This window comes from Enoplosus armatus, chromosome 1 (genome assembly GCF_043641665.1).
Source record: "Enoplosus armatus isolate fEnoArm2 chromosome 1, fEnoArm2.hap1, whole genome shotgun sequence".
NCBI lineage: Eukaryota > Metazoa > Chordata > Actinopteri > Centrarchiformes > Enoplosidae > Enoplosus > Enoplosus armatus.
In genome coordinates this window covers 20,698,616-20,720,758 of record NC_092180.1, presented here as the reverse complement: position 1 = coordinate 20,720,758, position 22,143 = coordinate 20,698,616, and the positions used below count along the sequence as shown (strand labels likewise).

The 22,143-nt window shown below is 42.3% G+C and overlaps 1 protein-coding gene across 1 annotated transcript; it reads left to right on the top strand.

The window, feature by feature from the left end:
• The first annotated feature begins 14,168 nt into the window (after nt 1-14,168).
• On the top strand, nt 14,169-21,750 carry znf710b (zinc finger protein 710b). The gene is made up of 5 exons (XM_070903571.1): nt 14,169-14,213; nt 15,892-17,463; nt 20,223-20,414; nt 20,802-20,973; nt 21,521-21,750. The coding sequence occupies exons 1-5, from the start codon at nt 14,169-14,171 to the stop codon at nt 21,700-21,702; spliced, it is 2,163 nt and encodes a 720-aa protein (XP_070759672.1). The 3' UTR covers nt 21,703-21,750.
• The last annotated feature ends 393 nt before the right edge of the window (nt 21,751-22,143 follow it).

Here is a 22,143-nt window from a genome sequence, read left to right as displayed (position 1 = left end):
GCTACTCTGGGATCATAAGCCATTTGTCCATGAATCATCAGCGGCAGGGTGAATGAGGTCCAGCAGGGCCTAACAGGCAGCACATCAGGACATCCACAATATTACTAAAAAAAAAACGGAACCAATCATCTTGCCAGACTCTGAAAATTAGACTCATCTCTTGCAGATGAAGCTAAATGAAAATTAGGCCCTCTCTTTTTTTCTTCTTTATCAGGATGTGGGAATATAGCTGTGGTAAAAGGTTTAGAATAGCTGATGATGGTGTCAGCACATTGCAGCGCTCGGCTGTGCTGCAGGCAGGATTTTAAAAAAAGAGGCTGATGTTTCTCGAAGCACAAAGGCCTAATGTGTAGGGCCTGTTGGTTACAGCCAGCTGAACGACCTCCAGAGTGTAATGCTAGTTGGTTTGTATGCGCTGTGTGAATGTAATGTGTAGGCCTATTTGAACGCCACAATACTCAGGCCTTTCGGGGAAAAAAGGGCCTGCAACATTGAATTGTTCATAAATATCACCAAAATGTAGCTTTGTGTTGTTAAGTGGGCTAGCAGCTCACTCTATATGGCTTCATTAATAATAAATGCTGCCACTTGCTATTTTCCCATTTCATAACAGCTGAGTTGTTTGGTTGAAGCATTGGCATGTTTGAATGTTTTGTTAGTAACACAACTGTTAGCATATTACCTGACTGTTGGACTATGTGAGTAAATATGATTGTGATTCAAAGCAAAAATAGTCTTGCCAGCTGTTATTATGAATTGTAGGAACCTCTGTAGACAGTTTGTTCGTTAGTGAGAAATAGATAGAAAGATAAATGTTGTTTTTTTAGAGACGGTGGACAAAATATGATCTAGAGTTAACCTGGACTCATCTGTGTCACTTTTTGCTGCTGCTTTAACACCTTGCATTTTACCTAATATCTGTCGCTAAAGTCAAGGATCGTTTTATTTATTTATTTATTTATTTATTTATTTTTACATACTAGTGGTTTGGCTTTCAGGGTTGGTCCGTCTGTCCTATATCATGTCTCAACAACTATTGCATGGATAGCCATGACATTTGACATCCATGGTCCTCAGAGGATGCTGACTTTGATGATCCTGTGAATATTCCTCTAGTACCACCATAATGTTGACATTTTTACTTTTTAGTGAAATATACTGAAGGCTGTCAGACAGATTGCCATGAAATGTGGTACAGACATTTATGGTGCCCAGAGGATGGATCCTAATGACTTTGGTGATCCCCTGACTTTTCCTGTAGTGCCACCAGAAGGTCAAAGTTTTCACTTAGGCCTATTCTTTGAAATATCTCAACATCTACTGGATGGATTGACACAAACAGACATTCATTGTCCCTAGACGGTGAATCCTACTGACTTTTCCTCAAGAGCCATCATAACGTTGACAGTTATGGTTTGAGTCATATATATTTTTTTGAAGTATTGGATGGATTGCCATGACTTTTGGTACACATTTTCATTTCCCCCTCAGGGTGAATTATAATAACTTTGGTGATCCATAACGTTTCATCTAGCACCATCATCAGGTCAAATTTTGTCCAGTACTTTTTATGACCAAATACCTGTAGAAACTAATGACATCTCCATCAGCTTCGACTTTACTTTGTGTTTTGTGCTAACTAGCAAATGTTAGCATTCTAACATTCTAATGATAAGCATAGTTTATTATACCTGCTCAACATCAGCAAAGCACGCTGGGCTTAAGTGCAGCCTCACAGAGCTGCTAGCATGGCTGTAGACGTCCTGTTTTTCATGTCGTTGAAAATTAAGTTGTTTTCAGTTTCTGTTTGAATCCAGAGAACTGGCAAAATGATTGGTGCTGATAAATACGTGAAGAATTGAGCATAAAATGTTTTATAAACCTTAAGTCTGCTGTGTACGCAGAGGGAGTTTTTAATAGACAACACCAGTATGCAATGCTTATTAGGTGCCAGTCATGCCGGTCAGTGTTGGTCTGGCTGCTGGTCTGGCTAAACGCTGTCCTTGCCAGCTTTGGCTGTGTGAAGTTGTTACTAGTTGTCTGGTGAGTCAGTTTGTCAGTCCTCCCGAATCCTGCCAAATTCTCTGTGTGAAAAAGATTAGCTGTTGAACTTATTTTGCTGCAGTTTAACAGAAAGTGCTATCGTACAATCTGTTCATTATTTTATAGCTGAAATTATTTGTAGTTCAGAATTGGAATATTCTGTTCTCATGCATAATGACGACTGTTTGCTGCTTTTTTCTCTTTCAATCTGATTACATCCTGATTATTAGCTCCTGTGTTGAGTAGTGATCAGACCATAATCCATCTGGGTTGACAATAATGGTATTGTGTGTAGTGACGTAACAGTTCAGTCACATAGGTAACCACATTTAGTGTTAGTCTTCAGCCTTAAGGTCTCTGCAAGCTACCACTCTCCAGCATAGTGCAGAGCAGTGGCCTAGTTCATGCCCTCTTGAATGTAATTTTAGCTGTGTGTGTTTGTGTGCATGCATTGTGTGTAAGCGTACATGGACGCCTCTCTGTTTTGTCTCCTTCTCTTATCGTCTCTGTTTCCCGTTCTCTCATTCCCTCTCTGTCCTTTCACACTGTTCCTGTGTCTCTCTCGGTCAGTGATGAGGCTTTAGTCGTGACGCTGTGCAGTACTCTGGACACTGATGCCGGGGTAGTTACCTCAGTAGTTTTCCAGTTAGTGATGTATGCTTAGCTGTGCTACACCTCTGTGGATGGACGGTGTTATTCTCGAGGGAGTCGGAGACAGTACAGCCATTTTACAGTGTTGGTTTGATTGACACCTTGTGTTGTTCAGCCATTACTGCTGATATTGGGTTTTTACTGAGACTGTGATCGGGTGAAAAGCAGTTGCAATGGTTACAATGTAAAAGAAGAAATTCTAAGGGATCTATAAGATCAGATAAGATTGTTATATTAAAAACAATCCATCAGCCGACATCAAATCGTGAAATAAAAATAAGAAATAAACAAACCTATTCCCCCCCATAATGTCCTCACAACTTGCCTCAATGCATACAGACCTTGGACAGTGCTGCCGGGTTCGCTCAGTCACACTGACTGTGTGGAAGAAGCTGAGAACCAGCTGTACATGTGATGAAGGACCTCACAGCGCAACAATGCAATGCAAATGCATTCACATTAAACAGAGACATTTAATCCAAAAGATGCTGCAAGGTGTAGAATGGCCTTGAATCTAGGCTGATGGTAGATTAAATCTCACTATTATAGGTTAACATTCTCTGGGAGAGGGGCAAAATGTCCAGCTTAAGCTGCCAGTGTGCTTCACCGGAACCGCTTGTCGGATGGCGGAACAGCTCCGGAAACTAGTTGGAATTAGGGAGGCTGTGTCTGTAACTTTCTGAAACCGTCAATCCGACATTCAAACCCACTTTATGCCGCGATTGCCCCTCTATGCAGTGGTGAGAACAGAGCCAGGGTTTGAACTTTTCTCTTTTTTCATTCATTACACAATTCTATCACTTTTCGTGTGAACGACCAAGTGCAACACGATGAACGTCTTCCAGGAGAGACCCCGTATTTAAATGATATTGTGTCTCCCCCCTCTATATGACAGTCGGCTTTTCACCATGCCTTCCAGTGGCCGTTCGGACAACAACTTTGTACAAACCACTTCTTTTCTAGTATAACCCGACCCTCAGATTGAATGGCTTCATTTGGCAAATGAGCTTTTAAATCAACTTTAAAAGTGTGTAATGAGAATATTGTTAGCAGCTTTACTTCAGTGCGTCCAGTTTCGGGAGGATTGGGACAGTACAAACTGGATTAGCATCGTCTCAAAAGACTTGGCAAATGGACTGTAATGCATTTAATGCTTTGCATGCAGTGGTGAAACTGTTAGCTGTGTCACTTCAGATCGAATGGTTCTTTAAGATCTTTAAGCTTATTTCCTGAATTCTTCAATGCTGCATTAAGGGATTATTTGGCCTCATGTAAATAAGTAATGCTGATGTATCTAATATTTCTCATATATTTACACTCATGAACATATCTATGTCCTTTCTGTTATATTTTCTATTACAGACCCAATAGGTGCTTGTCTACTGTGTATTATGAGACCCCGTGACAGCAGTCTGTTCTGCCAGGTATCGCTGGTTGTACCTGAGAGCCTTAAACAGATAAGCTTGAACACATTAATATATTCCACAGTCTATAGGAGAAAAAGACGTCATGAGTACATGACGGCCCCATTCCATTTCCGTATCCAAGAACCCGCTGTAAGGTTAAGGAGACAAAATTGTGAGCACGGAAACCAAACTTCTGCCAGTAGGTTTAAATCCTTCTGAAGCGGCCTTGAGCAAGACACTAAATTTCAATCTCGTCACTGGGGGCGCTGTTGAGGAGCTGGTGAAGAACAAGTGAAAAGAGAATTTCCCAGGGATCAATATAGTACCAGAACACGAATCCTGTTGTTTAAATGTGCTTTTATAAAGTGCATTATTTTCCTTTTTATTGTCCCATTTTTTTGTATTTTCACGTGTCTAGAGGAGTCAGGCATCACCTGTTCACCATAGCACATGAGCATTAAACTAGATCTGTAAGAGGGAAATTGGTTGGGGAAAGAACAGACCAATGAAGGAGTGGTAGGGATGATACTGGAAGCGAACAGATAAGAAGGAAGTGATGAAAAGGGGGGAAAGGGAGAGAGAAAAAAGGGGAGGGGGATGTATCCATGGAAACGTGAGGAAAGAGTGATGGGAGAGAGGAGGAGAAAGGAGTGATGTAGTTTTGAAACTGTTAGTTGCAAAGCACTGGAACAAAATGGTAGGCCCTCAGCAGCATTTAACAGAGCAGCACAGCCAACGTTTATTGAGACTTTAAATTGTGTCTTTTCTCATAATTTCACTCAAAGTGATTCTGTTTGATAGCTTCATGTCTTGATATTTTATTATGAGATTGTAAGTGAATTTGTAACATGGTCGAAATAAAATGAAATCTGGGACAGATACTGTTTGGATTGATGACCTCGTAAACATTAAACAAAACCAGGCTCGTCTCACTGGTCATTCACATCTGCATGAAAAAAACGGAGAAACTGAACAGTGGGACAGTGTGTGTGTGAATGTGTAGATGTTACCAGGACGAGCTAACACACCACGTGTTTGGCAATTTGGGCCTTGATTCCCAAAGGACAGCTCTTCATAAATATATTATACTGTATACTTGCCTCAAGCGTTGCAAATAGGCTACCTTAAATCTGCCATTTACACCTGCTGCAAGCTTTGATGGCACATTCATAGGTGGCAGTTTAATGTGGTTTTCAGATCAAAACTTAAATTCAAGGGATATAAACCTATCAGCATTTTCCTTTTTCCTTTATTGGGCCCCATAACAAAATAATTAAATGTATGAAAGAATGGCACAAGTAAGCAAGCACTTTCTACTCTGCTCTGCAGCCGGATACTTGACTTCATATTTTTCTTAAATCCAGGGGAATTTCAAGAAAGCAGTGAGAGATGTATGGGTCACTGAACTACAGGTCAATACAGTTCGACCCATGATCAGTGGTGTTGGACCTCGGTGTGCACCGCTTCGATTCTACCGTTTTAAAATGGCTATTTCTGTGCCGGAGCTACTGTTGATGTTTGCTGCATGTGTGTATTTAAGTGGAGGGCTTCCTCCCTCCACAGTTCTGATTAGTGTGAGATCCAGCATGCTGTTGTTTTTATTGTCTGTGGGGTCAAATATTTTATAGTACCGTGTTTGACTTTCAAACAGTTAGTTAGTTAGTTAGTTGTTGTTTTAGGGCTTGAGGATCAAATGATAAACAGAAATGTACATCGAATGTCTTCGGACCAGTAGTCATTATTATCAAAGGAGTGCTGGGAGACGGGGAGCAACATTTGGGAGAGATATTAAAGGAAAAAAACAACATGAAGTGCCACCACGAGCTTTCAGAACAGCTTTAGTGCTACTGCTGGAGGGATGAACAGCATCCTTCCAAAAAGATATTTCCTCTCTTGGTGTTTTGGTGATGGTGGTGGAGAGTGCTCCTGAACACGTCGGACCAAAATCTCCCTCCCACCCTCTCAATTGGGTTGAAATCTGGTGACTGTGAAGGTTATGGCCTATGATTCACAACATTTTCATACTCATCAAGCCATTCAGTGACCCGTCGTGCCCTGTATGGAAGCGTTTGCATTTGTTATAGGCCTCCACTAATTTATACTGGTTTTTCCTTTAATTTGTCCCTTGTCTGTATAAACTTGGTGTTATAGTATCAGGGTTCAATTATTTATGAATTCTCATTTCAACCCAGTATAAAGTGTAGAACTTTGAATTGTCTCATGCCTCTTGACTATTAATGATATTGAGCACTAGAGTCCAATATTTAAAAGTATTTACTATTACTAATCATAGTGCATGAATATACTGTAGCTACATCTCTGTAGCAACTGCCCTTATTAACCTGCAATATTCTGACTGTAAACAATGCCACACCTGCTTAAGCAGAGTTTGCTTTACTAATATTTTACAAGTTGTTTTTTTCTGTGTGTATGTGAAAAGTGAACTGGTATGACCTTTCACATGTAACCACAAGGGCAAAAGGACAAGTTCAAACTATGTTCCTTTTAATTGGACAAAACATGAGATTACACCATAAAGTGCATCGTGGCTATTTTACTTTTGTTGGTCGATGCTTATGGAGAGCTGACACAAAATAGCCTGAAACTGGAGAAAAATTGGAAAAGTAGTAAACCTTATTCCACTGTGGCAAACTGAAAAACCAAAATAAATCTAAACTAAAGTGCACATAAAATGATTGCAGTTGTGTTTTAAAAGACAAGCACTCACATCCATCTTTGTATTAAATGGCATATGTGTAAGTTTGAGAAACGTTGAGTTCAGGTGTAACAAGGGTCTGTGCAAAGTTAATGGAAGCTGTACCAGAGCAAATCTGCCCGGACTGTCCAGACGTCGGTCCAGTTTATGGCCACACTCAACCCATGTAACATCTCTGAAGCCTGACCATAGCTGCCAACACCTGGACCACTGCATAGGAATAAGGAGAAGCGAATTTGCAGAGCCACTTGGAGCACTGCCCATTTCCACACTTGGTGCAGACCTGAACCATCACTGTAGAAACACACCAGTTAGGGGTTTTCCATGAACCCGGGTTGTTCCACTTTAGCTGCGTCATGCCAAGACCGGCTGTGATGGGGGTTGCCTCGCTGCCCCCACCCAACAGTGCCATGTCGTCACAGCTAATGGATTGGCTTAAGAATGTGATGTCATATATAAGCGACGAGAGAAAGCGTCACAACATCAGCCTTGGCACTTCGGCTTTCTTTTGTTGTTTGGATGCTTTAAAAAATAAAATCCACGATCAACTGGTCTAACGATGAGGTGCAGGCTGAACACTGTTATTGACACCAACGCCAAGGAGAAATGTGTCTCTCTGATTATGTCAGTGGCTTGTAAACCCCCACACACACACACACACGGTCAAGGTGAGCAAGGTAGCCAACGGCTTTTACCACTATCACATTGGAATGGAAAAACCAGTTGAGTTGTGCCCCCCAAGTTTTCTCCATTATCAACATAATCCAGTGATAGTTGTCTCTACATCCATGAATACATTGCAAACAGGAACTGCTAATAGCTAATTTGGCATACTTAAAATGATGCCAGTTTGCCAAAATGTAAACAAATATAGCTGACGTACTTAATGGAATCCATAGCAGCAGGGAAGAGATAAGGGGGGGTGTCAGACTTTTAAAACGTCTGCAATACCAATATATCTGTGATGAGATAAAACCGCCCATATACCCGTTGCACTTTACTATTGAGCGTCTTAGCAGCGGAGAAGAATAAAAGAAGAGGGCCTTTTGGCGAGGCCCAGCTCTCCATCTGTGAACACATCACAGTATACCTGAATGGAGCTGTTCTCACCCTACAGTGAATAACATGGGTGATTACAACTGATGCTGGTATATTAAAATGTTCCTGGTCCTGTGTGTCAGAGAGAGAGAGGACTTGTGAAAACCAACAATACCATTCTTCTTTTTCTTCTCCTCCTTTTGCTGCAGCCATGTTTGTGAAACCACAAAATAGAGCGAGATTTTGTGCTCTCTCTTTCTGCCTCGCTCGCTCCCTATTTTTTTTCTACCTCTTTCTGTTTTTCTCTCTCCAGCTCTCTTCCCCTCCCCCTCTCTCTCTGTTCCTCTTTCCTCCTCTCTCCCTCTTTCATTCTCTCTCTCCTTTTTTTCCTCTCTTGCTCTCGATTTCCATCACGCTTTACCCCTCCCTCTCCTCTCTCTCTTTGCCTCTCTCTCTCTTTCTTTCTCTCTTCCTCTCTCACGTTGCACACTGCCCCTCCCTCTCTCTCTGTCTCGCTCTCACGTTGCTCCCTGCCCCATCTCTCTCTCTCTCTCCCTTTTTTTGTATCTTTTTTCTGTCTCTCTCTTTCTCTTGCTCTCCCTCTACATCCTCCCCTCCCCCACTGCTGCCTCTCATTTTCTCTCTCTCTCCTTTCCTCTCTCACTCCACCATTTCACTCACTCACTCCCTCCCTCACTCGCTCACTCACTCCCCCTCCCGTCCTTGTTCTCTTTATCTCCTCCCCTCCCTCCCCCTTCAATCCCTCTTTCATTCCGTGCAATCATCTGTTCTCTCTCTCTCTCTCACTCTCTCTGCTTCCTCTATTACGCCCCCATTTTGTCCTCTGCCGTTTCCCTCTCTCCCTCTTTCCTCCATGTTCTCTCTATCCTGTTGTTTACCACACTCCCCCATGACATTTATTGTACAAACTTTATTAAAAAAAAACCCAGAAAAACCAAACACTTTAGGGAGAGAAACAGTTATAATTCTACAATAAAAGCTGTATTTTGACTAAAAGTTTCTCTCCCCATCATTACATATTTGTTTCTTATTTAACCTGTCCATCTATGGTGCTATTTACAGCCCTCTGTTATTCACATTAACCCCAAATATAACGACCTACCTCCTGTAACTATCTGCACCCAAAGCTAGCCGTTTACGCCAACATGGTGGTTGCTTCTGTTTGTCTATTCAACAAGTGGCTACCTTGCTGGGCTACAAAACAGCCACATGACAGACATCATCCTCACAGTAATGTAAACAAGATAAACCAGGTGACTGCCTCAACTCTCACGTTCACAGACGAGATGGCCTCATAAACTGAGATGCTCCGTCTGCACAGCTGGAAGCCGCAACCATTGATCATTTACTGCAAGTAAAATGCTGCAAGGGCTGGGTATGATCTGAATTCTTCTCTTATACTATGTAAGTGGAGCTATTTAGGGCGCCCCTTGTTTCAGAAGTGAAAGTCCCATTCATGTTTCCCAAAGACAATGTTACGTGTTATCTGGTTCTTACGTCGAAGGTACAAGCCTGTGTACATAAAAACACGAGGCTCCTACTACTAAGGTGAATTTCGGCAAGAATCATCCAATCACAGAGCTTAAAATTCTGTCATGTGCAGCGCTAACGGCAGGCGGAGGCTAACATTATACCTTTGGGAAAACTGATTTTATGATATAACATTTAGATAAGTTCAGTTTTTATTCCTGTCACTTTTGGGTGACAGTGAAGTGTTTTTAAAATCACTTCCACTGTAATTTGTTCCTCTGACTGGCTTCTTCTACATAGCAACGATGGCTGAGGCTCATGGGTATTGTAGTATTTTGATCTGTCTGACATGCCAAAATGACGCATGACATATGAATTTTCAGGTTGATAAAAGTTAATATAATTGAAACTGGTGACCATAACATAAATCTAGGGGCTCATTATACTATCTGGGTTTATACCAACGGCCCCTCCCACTTCACAACAGAATTTCATCACAATACCAAAATGATAATATTGAGTATTCATACCCAGCCCTAGTTGCTCCCCTTGCTGTTTGAGTGCTGCTGTTTACAAATTAGGGCTGCAACTAACAATTGTTTTCATTATCGATTGTTTGATTATTTTTGGGTTAATAATTTAGTCTTTAAAATGTAGGAAATAATAAAAAATGCCAGTCACACTTTTCTTTGAGCCCATGGTAGTGTCTTCTTGTATCTTGTTTTGTCCATCCAACAATTTAAAAGCCTAGAAATATGAAATGAGATAAAGCAGGGAAAAGCAGCAAATCCTCGCATTTGAGAAGCCGGAACCAGTGAATGCTTGCCATTTTTGCGCGATAAATAAACAATTGATTATCAAAATTGTTGGCTATTCATTTTCTGTTGATTGACTAATTGATTAATCAACTAAAGTTACTATAACTATAAAACACAGTTGACGTATGACTTTAAATCAGAAGTTATGAGACACAGCTACAGTTCAGGAATGTGAAGCTATCATGGCTGCCTTCAAAGTAGTTCTGTCCAAACTGTCTTTCAGTGGCTCTGTGATGGACACCGTAGGTCAAAGGCAGCCAGCTCTGTCCGGACCACGTCAGGCTTTCACCTCTGTGTCTTTTGTCCGGACATGTCCAGAACGAGATGAGACAGACAGCAGTTTACACCTGGCATCAGAATGTGTCTCGAGCAGCCACATTTGGTCAGGTTTCACTTCCTGCTCCCATTTGATTTTATCAGTAGGAAACTGTGAGTGCTGCTGAACAGAAGAAAAAAAATGCACGTATTGCTCTTGACCATACAGCTAGAAAAGAGGTTTGCAGTGGCTGGTGGGTGCCTTGCATCAGACTTTGTAACTGTGTTTTATTTGGAATGCGCAAATCTAAATGTGTTTGGGAAATTTGTTGTGCTGTACGCATGTACTGCAAAGTAATTGGATCCAAGGTGGTCCTTTATTTCTTTTGGGGATAAATCTTTTCAAAAGCTGTCTCCCCCTGATCAGATCACACATTTTAAATGTCATGAGATGTTGAGTTTGGGAACAGGACCCGAGAGAGCAGGAGTTCTTCTTGGGAAATGCAAGTCACACCCCTTGGCATGTTGTATAGCTGCATCGGAGAATGGTCAGTTTAGTTTCCTTTTAATGGAAAAATGTGTCTCTGTGATCACGGGCAACCATCAGTTTAAAGAAAATAAGAAGCCCTTTGCAACAGTAAAGCAAAAGTTAAAATTATTTCAGGCTATTTTGATTAAGAGTCTAAAGGTGAACTCTGGAAAGAAAGCAATTAAAAGAGCAGTATGAACGGAGTTTAATATCCAGGATTTCCTCACTAATGCTGTTGCTTTATCACGTTATGGGATGTGCATGTCTTAACCCAGACTATATATTCAGTGGATTCATCTTGTGTTGTTTTGTGCCTGACTGGGTTGTGATTGACAGGAGGTGGAGCGTTAACTATTTGTGGAAAGTTTTTCATTTTGTGGGTGAAACATGGAAATCAGTGAGGCTGAAAGTAAAGGCAAGACACCCCCACTCATCACGTCTCAGCTGTTGCCTTATTCCTGAATGTGCACTTCCATATGAAACAGTGAGAGATACCTCATTTAAAATGTATAGTTTTATAAATGTTATTAACCTGCAGCTTTGTAAGACAGGACTATCAGCCGGAAAAATAGGAGAAACTGTTATTTTGGTATAATTAATAAGAGATAATTATTAAAATATGCATAGATCTGGGGTCGAATAAAAATACTGATTTTATTAGACAGGCTTGGAATCAAATCCATGAATTACCCACCAACACTAGCACTGCAAAACAGCCACCTATTAGTTGCAAAGAAAAGTTTCCCCAAAATATTTATGATACAGAGGCATTGTGGTAAAAATCCTTTTACCAGTGCAGTCCACCCAAACAAATGGGAAAAGAAACAAAAACACTGGTGATGCTAGATCGTTTCTAAATTATTAATTTTCTCAAGTAATTGATTAAACATTCAGTTTGTAAAATGTCAAAAAATTACGAAAAATGTCTAGTAGTTTTCCAAAGTGATGTCTTGTTTTGTCCAAAACCCAAATATATTCAGTTCGCTGTAATAGAAGATTAAAAACCACATAAAATATTCACATTTGAGAAGCAGGAACTCCTGAAGTTTTGGCATTTTTGCTTCTGACAAAGAGGTAAATGATTAACTGATTATCAAAACTGTTGTAGATTAATCAGCAAATGGGTCTAATCAAGCAAACCTAATTCCTAGTTTTTTATTCACTGAATCAAACCTATAGCTTTTGCATCTTTTACTATTCAAGCAGTAATCATATATATGACATTCTCAGGATTTACTTTTTATACTAATTATGAATTAATGATTTCTACAATAGATGTTTCTCTCATCTGGTTTCCTCACCACCTCTTTCAGATTTTTTTGATAAGATCCTTTAGTTTCTCAAAGCAATCAGTTGTGTCTGTTCATTTGTTCACAAGAGGCGGTTCAACAAATGCAACACTCCTCCACCTAGAGTCAAAGTGTTTCACTGTGTTCATCTTTCATGGGAGCCATGTAAAACTACTCCAGCTTGAAAAGCAGCAATGCTAAAAAAAAAAGACGACTTGCCCGTAGTAAACACAGTGCTGTTTTTCACATTGCCATTAAAAATGGAGGTGAATGGAGATAGTCACTATATGGAAATTAATGTTGTAGAGAAAACACACCTTCACTGTACACGGCATACACTCTTTAATGCACATTAGCCTCTACAATTACCATCAACTGTTCATTCATTTGGCAGCTTCACATCGTCTGAGGAAATTCCAGCAAAACAAATTAGTTGCAAAATGAATAGAAGACATCTTGAATGTAAGTTTTGTGTGTGTTAAGTACTTTCATTAATCTCTTAGGAGGAAGTGTCAGTCATTTGATTCCCATTTTACCCCCGTAGTTTGCTGCTTGGTAATTTGCAGCTTTTGTATTGTCTCAGTTTCATCATTGGCAGGACGTGCATGACCTTTGTGGACTCTCAGGCCACCGTTTGGCACCGTCTCGCAGCTCCACGGCTATCTCATCTCTCCACGCATCCCTAATTTTTGCTGGCGGTACGCTGGTCACGAGACGATGTGGAAGGGAGATGAAAGTTCTTCACACTCGAACCTTGATATATCCTGAGGTGTCAATCAGCGGCCCAATTTGTGTGTGTGTGTGTGTGTGTGTGTGTGTGTGTGTGTGTGTGTGTGTGTGTGTGTGTGTGTGTGTGTGTGTGAGATTGAGGTAAGGAAGAGAGGGAGACACTGGCCTGTTTGATGCATCACTAAGAGTAGCACCTTTTTATTCTCTCCCTTAACTGTCATTTTATCTGTTTCTTCCCTCCATCCATCTTCCATTTCTTCTTCTTCTTTTACCGCATTCTGCTCCACTCTTCCCATCCCCCCTCTGTCTCTTCTCTCTCTCTCTCTCTCTCTCTCTCTCTCTCTCTCTCTCTCTCTCTCTCTCTCTCTCTCTCTCTCTCTCTCTCTTTCTTTCTGTCTCTCCCCTCCCCTCCACCCCTCCCCTCTCTTTTCCCTCAGTATTCTTTCCTTCCACCCCCCCCCTCCTCCTCCTCCTCTCTTTCTCCATCTTCTCTCTCTCTCTTCCATTCGCTCATCTCCTTGTCAGTCACCTTCCATCTCTCTCTCTCTCTCTCACACACATACTTGCATCCAAGTCTGTGCACGAAACAATCTTCCAACACTTTTCCGTACTCATAAACCTTACTTGATAAATGAGAGAGTGAAAGATACAAAGGCTCAGAGAGAGAGAGTGAGAGAGAGAACTCAGCAATAGATGGAGCTACAGGAATAAACAGATAAAGGAAGAGAGGCAGACAGGGATAGGCAGAAACAAAGACAAAGAATGACAGACGGAGATGGAAGAAAGGAGGGCGAGTGAGGCGGGAGGCAGCCTGGTGGATCCATAATTTCAGACTGATATGATGTTGATTTTATTTTTCTTGTTGGTGTGTGTGTGTGTCTTGTGACTTTGAGGTGACTTAGCCCATTTATCAGCAAACTATCAAGGACTCTTGTGCGTCAGTGATATATGAGCTTTTTTTTGTTTTGTTTTTAAACCTGCTGGCCACATGCTCGTTTTTCCAGAGGAATATTTGTTTGTTTGTTTGCGTCTGGTCTGTGTTTGTGCTGGTGTGACCAGAGTCACTACCGAAACTGTGCTGAAGAAGAACAAGAAGAAGAAGAGGAGTGGAGGCGGGCAGTGTTAGCCCCGCCTCCCCTCATCCCTCACGTATAAATAGGAGGCGAACAGAGCCTTTTCCTCACTCCACACTTGCACTGAAGAATGAGATCCTTAAAGCACCTGAAACCTCACAGCAGGAGGAGCGTGGTGAGTTTATTGGCTCTCACTCGTAGCATGTTAAGTGGCAGTTTGCTGAGGTGGTGGTGGGCAACATGGGCTGATCACATTCACAGCTGAGAGACAGGTCTGCCGTCAGAGATGCTTTGATTCTTTGTCGGTTTTCTTTGTTTTTAAAGTTGCTGTTTGTGGATTTCTCATTTCTCACAAATTAAGAATCGTCATCTGGCATTAACTCGTCATGGCCTTCTCTGCTCGCCCTCTTTTGAGCTTTTCCCCAACTCTTCTTCATTCCTCTTTTTTTCTCTCGCTCGCCTGTTTCACTTCACAATTTTTATCTTTCATTCTGTCTGGCTTTCATTTTGTCATTTTCTTTCTCCTTCTGTCTCCTGGTTGCTCACTGCCTCTCCCTCCCTCCCTCTGTCTCTACATATCTTTCTTTCTCTTTCTTCCTCTTGCTCTCTTTTGACTGCTGCCTCACACTCACCCTCTCACTCTTTCACTCAGCTCTCCCCTCCCTCCCCTCTCCAGTGTCTCTCTCTCTCTCTCTCTCTCTCTCTCTCAGCCTTCCTCCTTCCCTCCTGCCTCCCCTTCTCCTTATCTCTCCTTCACTCTCCCTCTACCTTTCATTTTCTCTTTTTTCTTTTTTTCCTCTCCCCCCTCCCCTCCGCTAGACTTGCCTGCTCTAAGCTCTCTCTCTCCTGCTTCTCTCCCTCCCTCTCTCTGTCTCTGCTTTTTCCTCTTTTCCCCCCTCTGTTCTCACTCTGCTCTCCTCTGTTTTTGTCTCCTCTCCTGCTTTTCCATTCTTTCTTTTTTTTCATTTCTTAATCTTCAGTTTTTTCTTCCTATGTTTTCCCTCTTGCACTTGAATGTGTGTGTTTGTGTGTAGATCAGTAGGCCATCTAATCCCCCACAACACACACACACACACACAAGCCATACATGGTTAGCACGCTGGATAAGGATGGTGTCTTTCATAGTTCCTGTGTCTCAGTCACTACATCTAAAGGTTTGCCTTTGGGCAGTCTTGATTCAGGTTGACTTCTTGTACTAGAACCATGGATTTGGGATGAGGCTAGTCTCTGTAGGAGGAAATATTCTCTGTTTATTGTGTATCATTCATAGTGATGCCAGAAAGGACTCTTTAAAATCAAAATCTCTGTTTCTCTCTGTCTCTTTCTCCTTCTGTCTATCTCAACAACTGTGACTGGATGATGAGTCTCGACACCTTTTGTCCTTATTGGATCACTTTTGATGAAGGACACATCCCCTTTGGGGGACAGTATGCTGTAGTTTGACTGTTGCCAAATCATTGCCATTACTTTTCTACCTTTGTAGCAGTTTAGATTGTAGACCATTTGGTTGCTGCCTAAGTGTCCTGTGTTGACGAATGTGGGCTGTTTTCAAGTTACCAAGAGCAAGCGATGTTGCATTCTCAATTGTTTCTTTTTAGCTTCTCCTGGTCAATTTCGTTCATAGGTTAGATTTGAGAAATTGGCTGAAACAACAAAGCCGACCTAAATAGGGACCTTTACGTACATTTACGATAATAACAGTGAAGAAATCCATTTATTTGTCCCCACAATACCATGTAGTCGAATGAGTCATAACAAACTCAATCTCTATGGTCAGATATATATTTGATAATTGCTTCCTTGCAGTGCTGATGTCTTGCCTCTCTGTGCATGTGTGTCTCTTTCTGTTCCAGGAGGAGGCGAGCCGGCGCCTGGGTAGATGTGAGCCCAAGGTAATGGCCAGGCTGGTGGACATAGGCACACAGACAGATCCAGTAGTTGTGCTGTCCTTGGCCCAGGCTGCCGTGCTAGGTCTCATCTCCCAGAATGAAGTGTTCGGAGCTACTATTGCACCTAACGGCTTCTACACCGGCGAACCCAAAGAGTCCCCCGCACCACCAGTAGACGGAGTCGACTACGAGTACGCAGACCAGCTTATCGGAGCCAACGGAGATTACCTAGGAGACAACTTGGGAGAAGACGGTCAGATGCAACCCAGCTGCAGTCAGAGGAGGTGGCAGCAGGGGCCCCCTCAACATCCGGACGGGAAAATGGTTGGCCCTGATCGTCACAGCCTTCAAGGCGGTGACGTGTCCTCGTCCCATGTGAAAGGGGAAGTGGTGAACTCTGGAATGTCCTCCTGTGTCCACATGCTTAACAATATGGCTTCCAGAGGTGGTTTAGTCCAAGTGGATCCAGCCACCCTCAGAGGCACCAACAAGAACTGTACAGAGTGTGAGCGGGAATCCAACCAGCAGCAACCCAACACACACGTTCACCCTCCTCCCCCCCAGGTGGGCCACAGAGGAGGGGAACCGGGCCACAGAGGACTGCAGGCCCAGCGCCCTATGGGGGGCCACGGTCGAGGCGGCAGAGAGGATGAAGAAGAGGTAGAACATCCGGGGAACAACATGATGAAGCCTACACAACAGGAGGAAGCCATCAGCAGCTACTTCCAGACCAGTGAAGTGGGCAGCTATGATTCGGCGGAAATGGCCATGGGGGGGGGTGAGTACGAAGATGGCAGCCAGAACATGATGTGGGCAGATGGGAGTGGAGGAGGGCAGCATCAGCAGCCTCCTCATCCCCAGCCTCCTCGTCGGCATGGCGGCCGCAGAGTAGACCGGCTGGATATCAACATCCAGATTGATGAATCCTACTGCGTAGATGTGGGAGATGGTCTGAAGCGCTGGAAGTGCCGCATGTGTGATAAATCGTACACCTCCAAGTACAACCTGGTCACACACATCCTAGGCCACAATGGCATCAAACCACACGCCTGTCCACATTGTGGGAAGCTCTTCAAGCAGCCCAGTCATCTTCAAACCCACCTGCTCACCCATCAGGGTACGCGACCCCACAAGTGCACCGTCTGCAAGAAGGGTTTCACCCAGACCAGCCACCTGAAGCGGCACATGCTCCAACACACTGACGTCAAGCCCTACAGCTGCCGCTTCTGCCGCCGAGGCTTCGCCTATCCCAGCGAGCTGCGAGCGCACGAGGTGAAGCACGAGCGTGGGCGTTGCCACGTCTGCTCACAATGTGGCATGGAGTTCCCCACCTACGCCCACCTTAAACGCCACCAGACCAGCCACCAGGGCCCTCACACCTTCCAGTGCACCGAGTGCAACAAGTCGTTTGCCTACCGTAGCCAGCTCCAGAACCACCTCCTGAAGCACCAGAGCCCGAGGCCTTATACCTGCTCCCAGTGCGGCCTGGAGTTTGTGCAGCTCCACCACCTACGTCAGCACTCGCTCACTCATAAGGTACTTGACACCGCCACCGGACACTTCCACTCCCACCTTGACTTTCTGACGACACACTGTAAATATTACCTGTATAGATCGTTAGACTGTTAAGGGTTTTTTCTTTTGTCATATAAAATAAGATGATAGTGGCGAGTGAAAGCAAAAAAAGATCACCAAAGAGAGGCTTTTCTGTCACACTGAGATCTGGGTGAAGTAGACAGGTAAGAGCACTTACCCTGGCAGGCATCCATACTCTACCATATTGTTCTTCCTTGGCATTTCTGAGGTCAGAATAGAAGGGAGTAGAAACTGCTAAATGTCCCATTCTAATATCCTCAGTCAGATGAAATAATAAGAGGCTACTTCATCAACAACATACTTAGGACAGGCTTTGCTACAAGATATCTTTCATCCATATAGGGCTTTTATCAGTGTAGTGCTAACAAGTCTGTGTCGGCATACAGTTAATCACTCATTCACTATTCAACAGAGCAAGCTCCAGGATGTGTGTCCTGGGGACATCATCAAGAGAATTGAGTTTCTAGCTTTGAAAGAGGGTTGTTCATGTTAACAAATCAGGCCTGATCTGACGCCAGATAATTATCCTGTAAGCTGTAAAAAAAAAAATCTTTACTTAAAAATATGTTTTAATCACCCGTTTCTTTTGCATAAGATGCAGTTTGCCCTGCACAGATGTTGTGACCCCGTGACTGGGAAAAGCTTCTCCACTTAATTTGCACTGTGCAAGTTTCATCTGCTTTTAGAGAAATGGAACCTAAAAAGCAGTCAAACAGCAAAGCAAAGAGAAGAAGAATAGATATGTCTGTTCAGTGCTGCCTTTTCACAAAGATTTGATTCTGTACATCCACAATGCTGCGCAATGTCTTCATGTGCTCCTCAATATAGTCCTTGTCTGAATTAAATGTCTGTAATTGCTCAGTGCCCCCTGCCTGTTCTGCACACATGCATGCAATTAGTCACACACAGGTGAGGAAGGGAGAGATGAGGATGCTGAGATAACACAATTCATTTAATATAACCACAGGACTATCTTTTCCTCGACTCCTTGATTATTAGTTGTCATTCTAAAATGCGCAACATATGACATCTAGACATTTCTCTGAAACCGCAGTCTTCATTTCACCTTTTGAATGAGGCAATTTCTAAAAAGTGCCTCATTCAAAAGGTGAAATGAAGGCTTTTACTTCATACAAATGGTTAGGGCAATGGCTGGATCAGATACTTTTGTCTAGTTTCTAATAGAAATGACACACAGAGACAAATGAAAATGTTGACTTCCTAAGGATTTACCTAAATTTGATTACTTTCAGGGGAACAAAAATCCTAAGCCACGCTCATCATTGAAATGAGCCAGCAGTCAGTATTCTCAGTGGAGAGAATGTTCTCTTTTGTGGCTTGTATTTCAGCCTGCTGTCTGCTCACTGCTCCCCCTGGTGGAGTACAGCAGCACAACCCATTTGTTGTGCAGACAGTGGGTGGACTGACAGTCTGCCAGATATGTCTGCTTATACAAACACTGTCTCTGGGCACACTAGTGACCTGTAGTACATATTTGTTCTCCTCAATAACCCAGAATCCAGTTGTTCAGACCCACTTTTTTGTCTGCTGATATTGACTGCAGAGTGTAGTGTATGGGGCTGCAGCACATGCATTTAGACAAGCCTCAAGGCCTGATGCTGTGAATTGTCTGCTCTTGTGACCTGCTTCTCAATGTTTATACATTTCCTGTCGCATGCGGTTGAGAATATTATGGGAACAGAATAATAATTTTTGCTGTACTATAGTAATCGTTTTGATACACCTACAGTGGCTTTGATATCAAACTAATGAGCAAAGTCTCACAGGGAGGATGTGAATATCATTAGTTTAAAATGTTCAACAAAACTGCCACTGACATCCCAGACAAACGATTGCTTTGCCATCATAGCACATTGATTCATTCGAACCTGCTCTTTGGCCTGCATGTTTGACAGGAAAGTTTTTCTTATACCTGTTGTTTTGTGGATGAAATAAGATATTAAGTTACAGCCACACAACAAAGTTTGATAATTTGCCCCTCTGCCCAGACAAAATTGAGACAATTGTGCCCCCCCACAACAACCCCAGGAAGTAAAACGTTGCCTTGGATTCAGTGAGTTACGCGGTGGGCTGCAACTGTTTTATAGCCTATGTTTGTTTACATTTTGGCAAATTGACACCATTAAAAGTTTGCTGAATTAGCTATTAGCAGTTACTGTTTGCAATGTATTCATGGATGTACAGAAAACTATCACTTCAATACTTTGCAAATGAAAAAAAATGGTTATGTCTAAGCTGATTTATGGACGTTTAATCGTGATGGACATTGGAGATAATAAACATTCTCATAAAGTTTAAGTCACACTGAATCAGAAAATATGTGTATCATGTCTGTGTGTTCAGATTCGACTGAGTGATTTTTGATACTAATTGCAGCAATTGGGTTTTGAAGTGTCTTAATTGCCTCTATGAGCTGTTGTTCAGGCTGTTTCAGTTGTTGACGAGCAGGACAAACTACAATAACTAACTTAACGTTTTTTAGAATCTTGCACAATATTTTGCCTCAGTCTCTCCCTAAGGTCCCCTCTTCAACTCTCTTGCCCCTCCCCCTCACAGTTTGAAAACCTGTGAATTTAGCAATAAGTCCACTTCTGTCTCACTTTTAGTAAACCGTGTGACAAGCCAAAAAAATGTTGTATTTGAATGATTAACCCTTTCCTTCTGTTTGGTCTCCGCAGGGGATGAAAGGCCACAAGTGTGACGTGTGTTCCCGGGAGTTCACCCTGTCGGCCAACCTGAAGAGGCATATGCTCATCCACAACAGTGTCAGACCCTTCCAGTGTCACGTCTGCTTCAAGAGCTTCATCCAGAAACAGACCCTCAAGACCCACATGATCGTCCACCTGCCTGTGAAGCCCTTCAAATGCAAGGTGAGTATTTGAACTTGATGAACTAAAAAAAAAAAAGAAAAAAGAAAAAGATAATATTCTGGGTCATAGTAGCAAGTGTAAGATTTTCTAATTAATTTTGGTGTGAAATGAGATATGATGGCACATTTTAAGATCAGTTCAATTTAATGTAACAGGATTATGTGAAGAGGATAAATGAGAAAATATGTTACTAGGAAGCAGTTCATAAGGGTTATATGCTTTGATATCTGTGGTTTTGCTCCAATTAAATTCACATTCTTAGAGGGTTGAGGCAACTGTCATCAAGCAGGTTCTCGTCATTAACTTCCATCTACAAGTAGCTACTTTGACGTATATCTTTTAAATGTTTATGTCTGTGTTCATCAATGTCAGTCTTTTTTTTTCCAGGTATGTGGCAAGTCTTTCAACAGAATGTACAACCTGCTGGGCCACATGCATCTCCATGCTGGCAGTAAGCCTTTCAAGTGTCCTTACTGCACCAGTAAGTTCAACCTGAAGGGAAACCTCAGCAGGCACATGAAGGTCAAGCACGGAATGGACGTCTCACCTGAAGGACAAGGTGAGGCCCATTGCAGACATTGTCACATAATTTCTGTAACTATTACTATATATTAGATATGAGTAATTAACATTGTTTGTAATACATGTTTAATTGTATTGAGTATTGCTGGAATGTCTTAAAGGCCCTGAAAACCTAATGGTGCCAGGCCACTGTCAATCAAATCTGACCAAATCTTACCCCCACACTTCTGCTGAAGCAGATTAGCTGAGTTTGTGAGTGTTAAACTCTTAATAAAAGCTACCTAAGGACATTTTTTTCCAACTTAAACTATGATTGATTTTTTGAATTTTTTGAAAATAAAACAAAACCATATATAAAAGAGGTTTTGTAGCACAATCATATGAAAAAGTAATACATTAAGTGCTATTAACTCAAGGCAAGAGCTCATATCTGTTAACATTAAAGCAATTTAAACAAAGTGAAACACTGTGCAACCTTTCTGGGTAATGTTGGCCCAGGAGTTTCTTCTGCATGGTGACACTCAGTGTAAGGAAGAAGGCAGCTTTGGAAATTAACTTTGTATTGCTTTTTTTGTATTTTTCAGAAGTCCTTCCAGAAATGGACAGCCAGGGGGAGTATGAAGGACAGAACTTCAGCTTTACATCACCAGACAATATGGACAATGGTGGCTCCCAAAACCTCACTAAACTCACTACAGCAAACATGGAGGACATGGAGGAGTATTACAATTTCGGGAAGGATACAAGCAGCTACGCTACACCTTGAGTAGTGATGGACCAGAGAACATGTTTTGGGTTTTCTTTTTTTTGAAGGCAGAAGGAAATTACAGAGTTGTTGTCAAGGCTTTGGGAGACTCTGGGGAAAGGGTTTTCATTTAGTTTTTGGCCTCCTTCCAGAAGAGCCAGAACTGACGGACTCTGATGGGAGGCCAGGAAGGAGACGCACTTCAAAGGAGACGTTTCAGCTCTGTTGCTGACAACAGAGACGCTGAAACTGTTTGTTGATGCTGGTCTGGAGCTCCTTTTTTTGGGATTACTGCGCTTACTGACTCAAAGACTCTCACTGGCGGACAGTCAAATCTGTATGTTGTGTGTATGTATCAGTTATTTGAAAAAAAAAAAAAGAACGAAAAAAGTTGCAGTTGCAGAGCCATCAGTTACATTTGATGTGATAGAAATTTGTTTACCATTTTGCCATTTTTTTGTC

Bases quoted from the DNA above. Each gene is read 5' to 3' on its own strand.
- znf710b (XM_070903571.1), top strand. From the start codon at position 14,169: ATGAGATCCTTAAAGCACCTGAAACCTCACAGCAGGAGGAGCGTG. The intron at 17,464-20,222 runs GTACTTGACACC...TGGTCTCCGCAG, and splicing joins AGCACTCGCTCACTCATAAG to GGGATGAAAGGCCACAAGTG. The intron at 20,415-20,801 runs GTGAGTATTTGA...TTTTTTTTCCAG, and splicing joins TGAAGCCCTTCAAATGCAAG to GTATGTGGCAAGTCTTTCAA.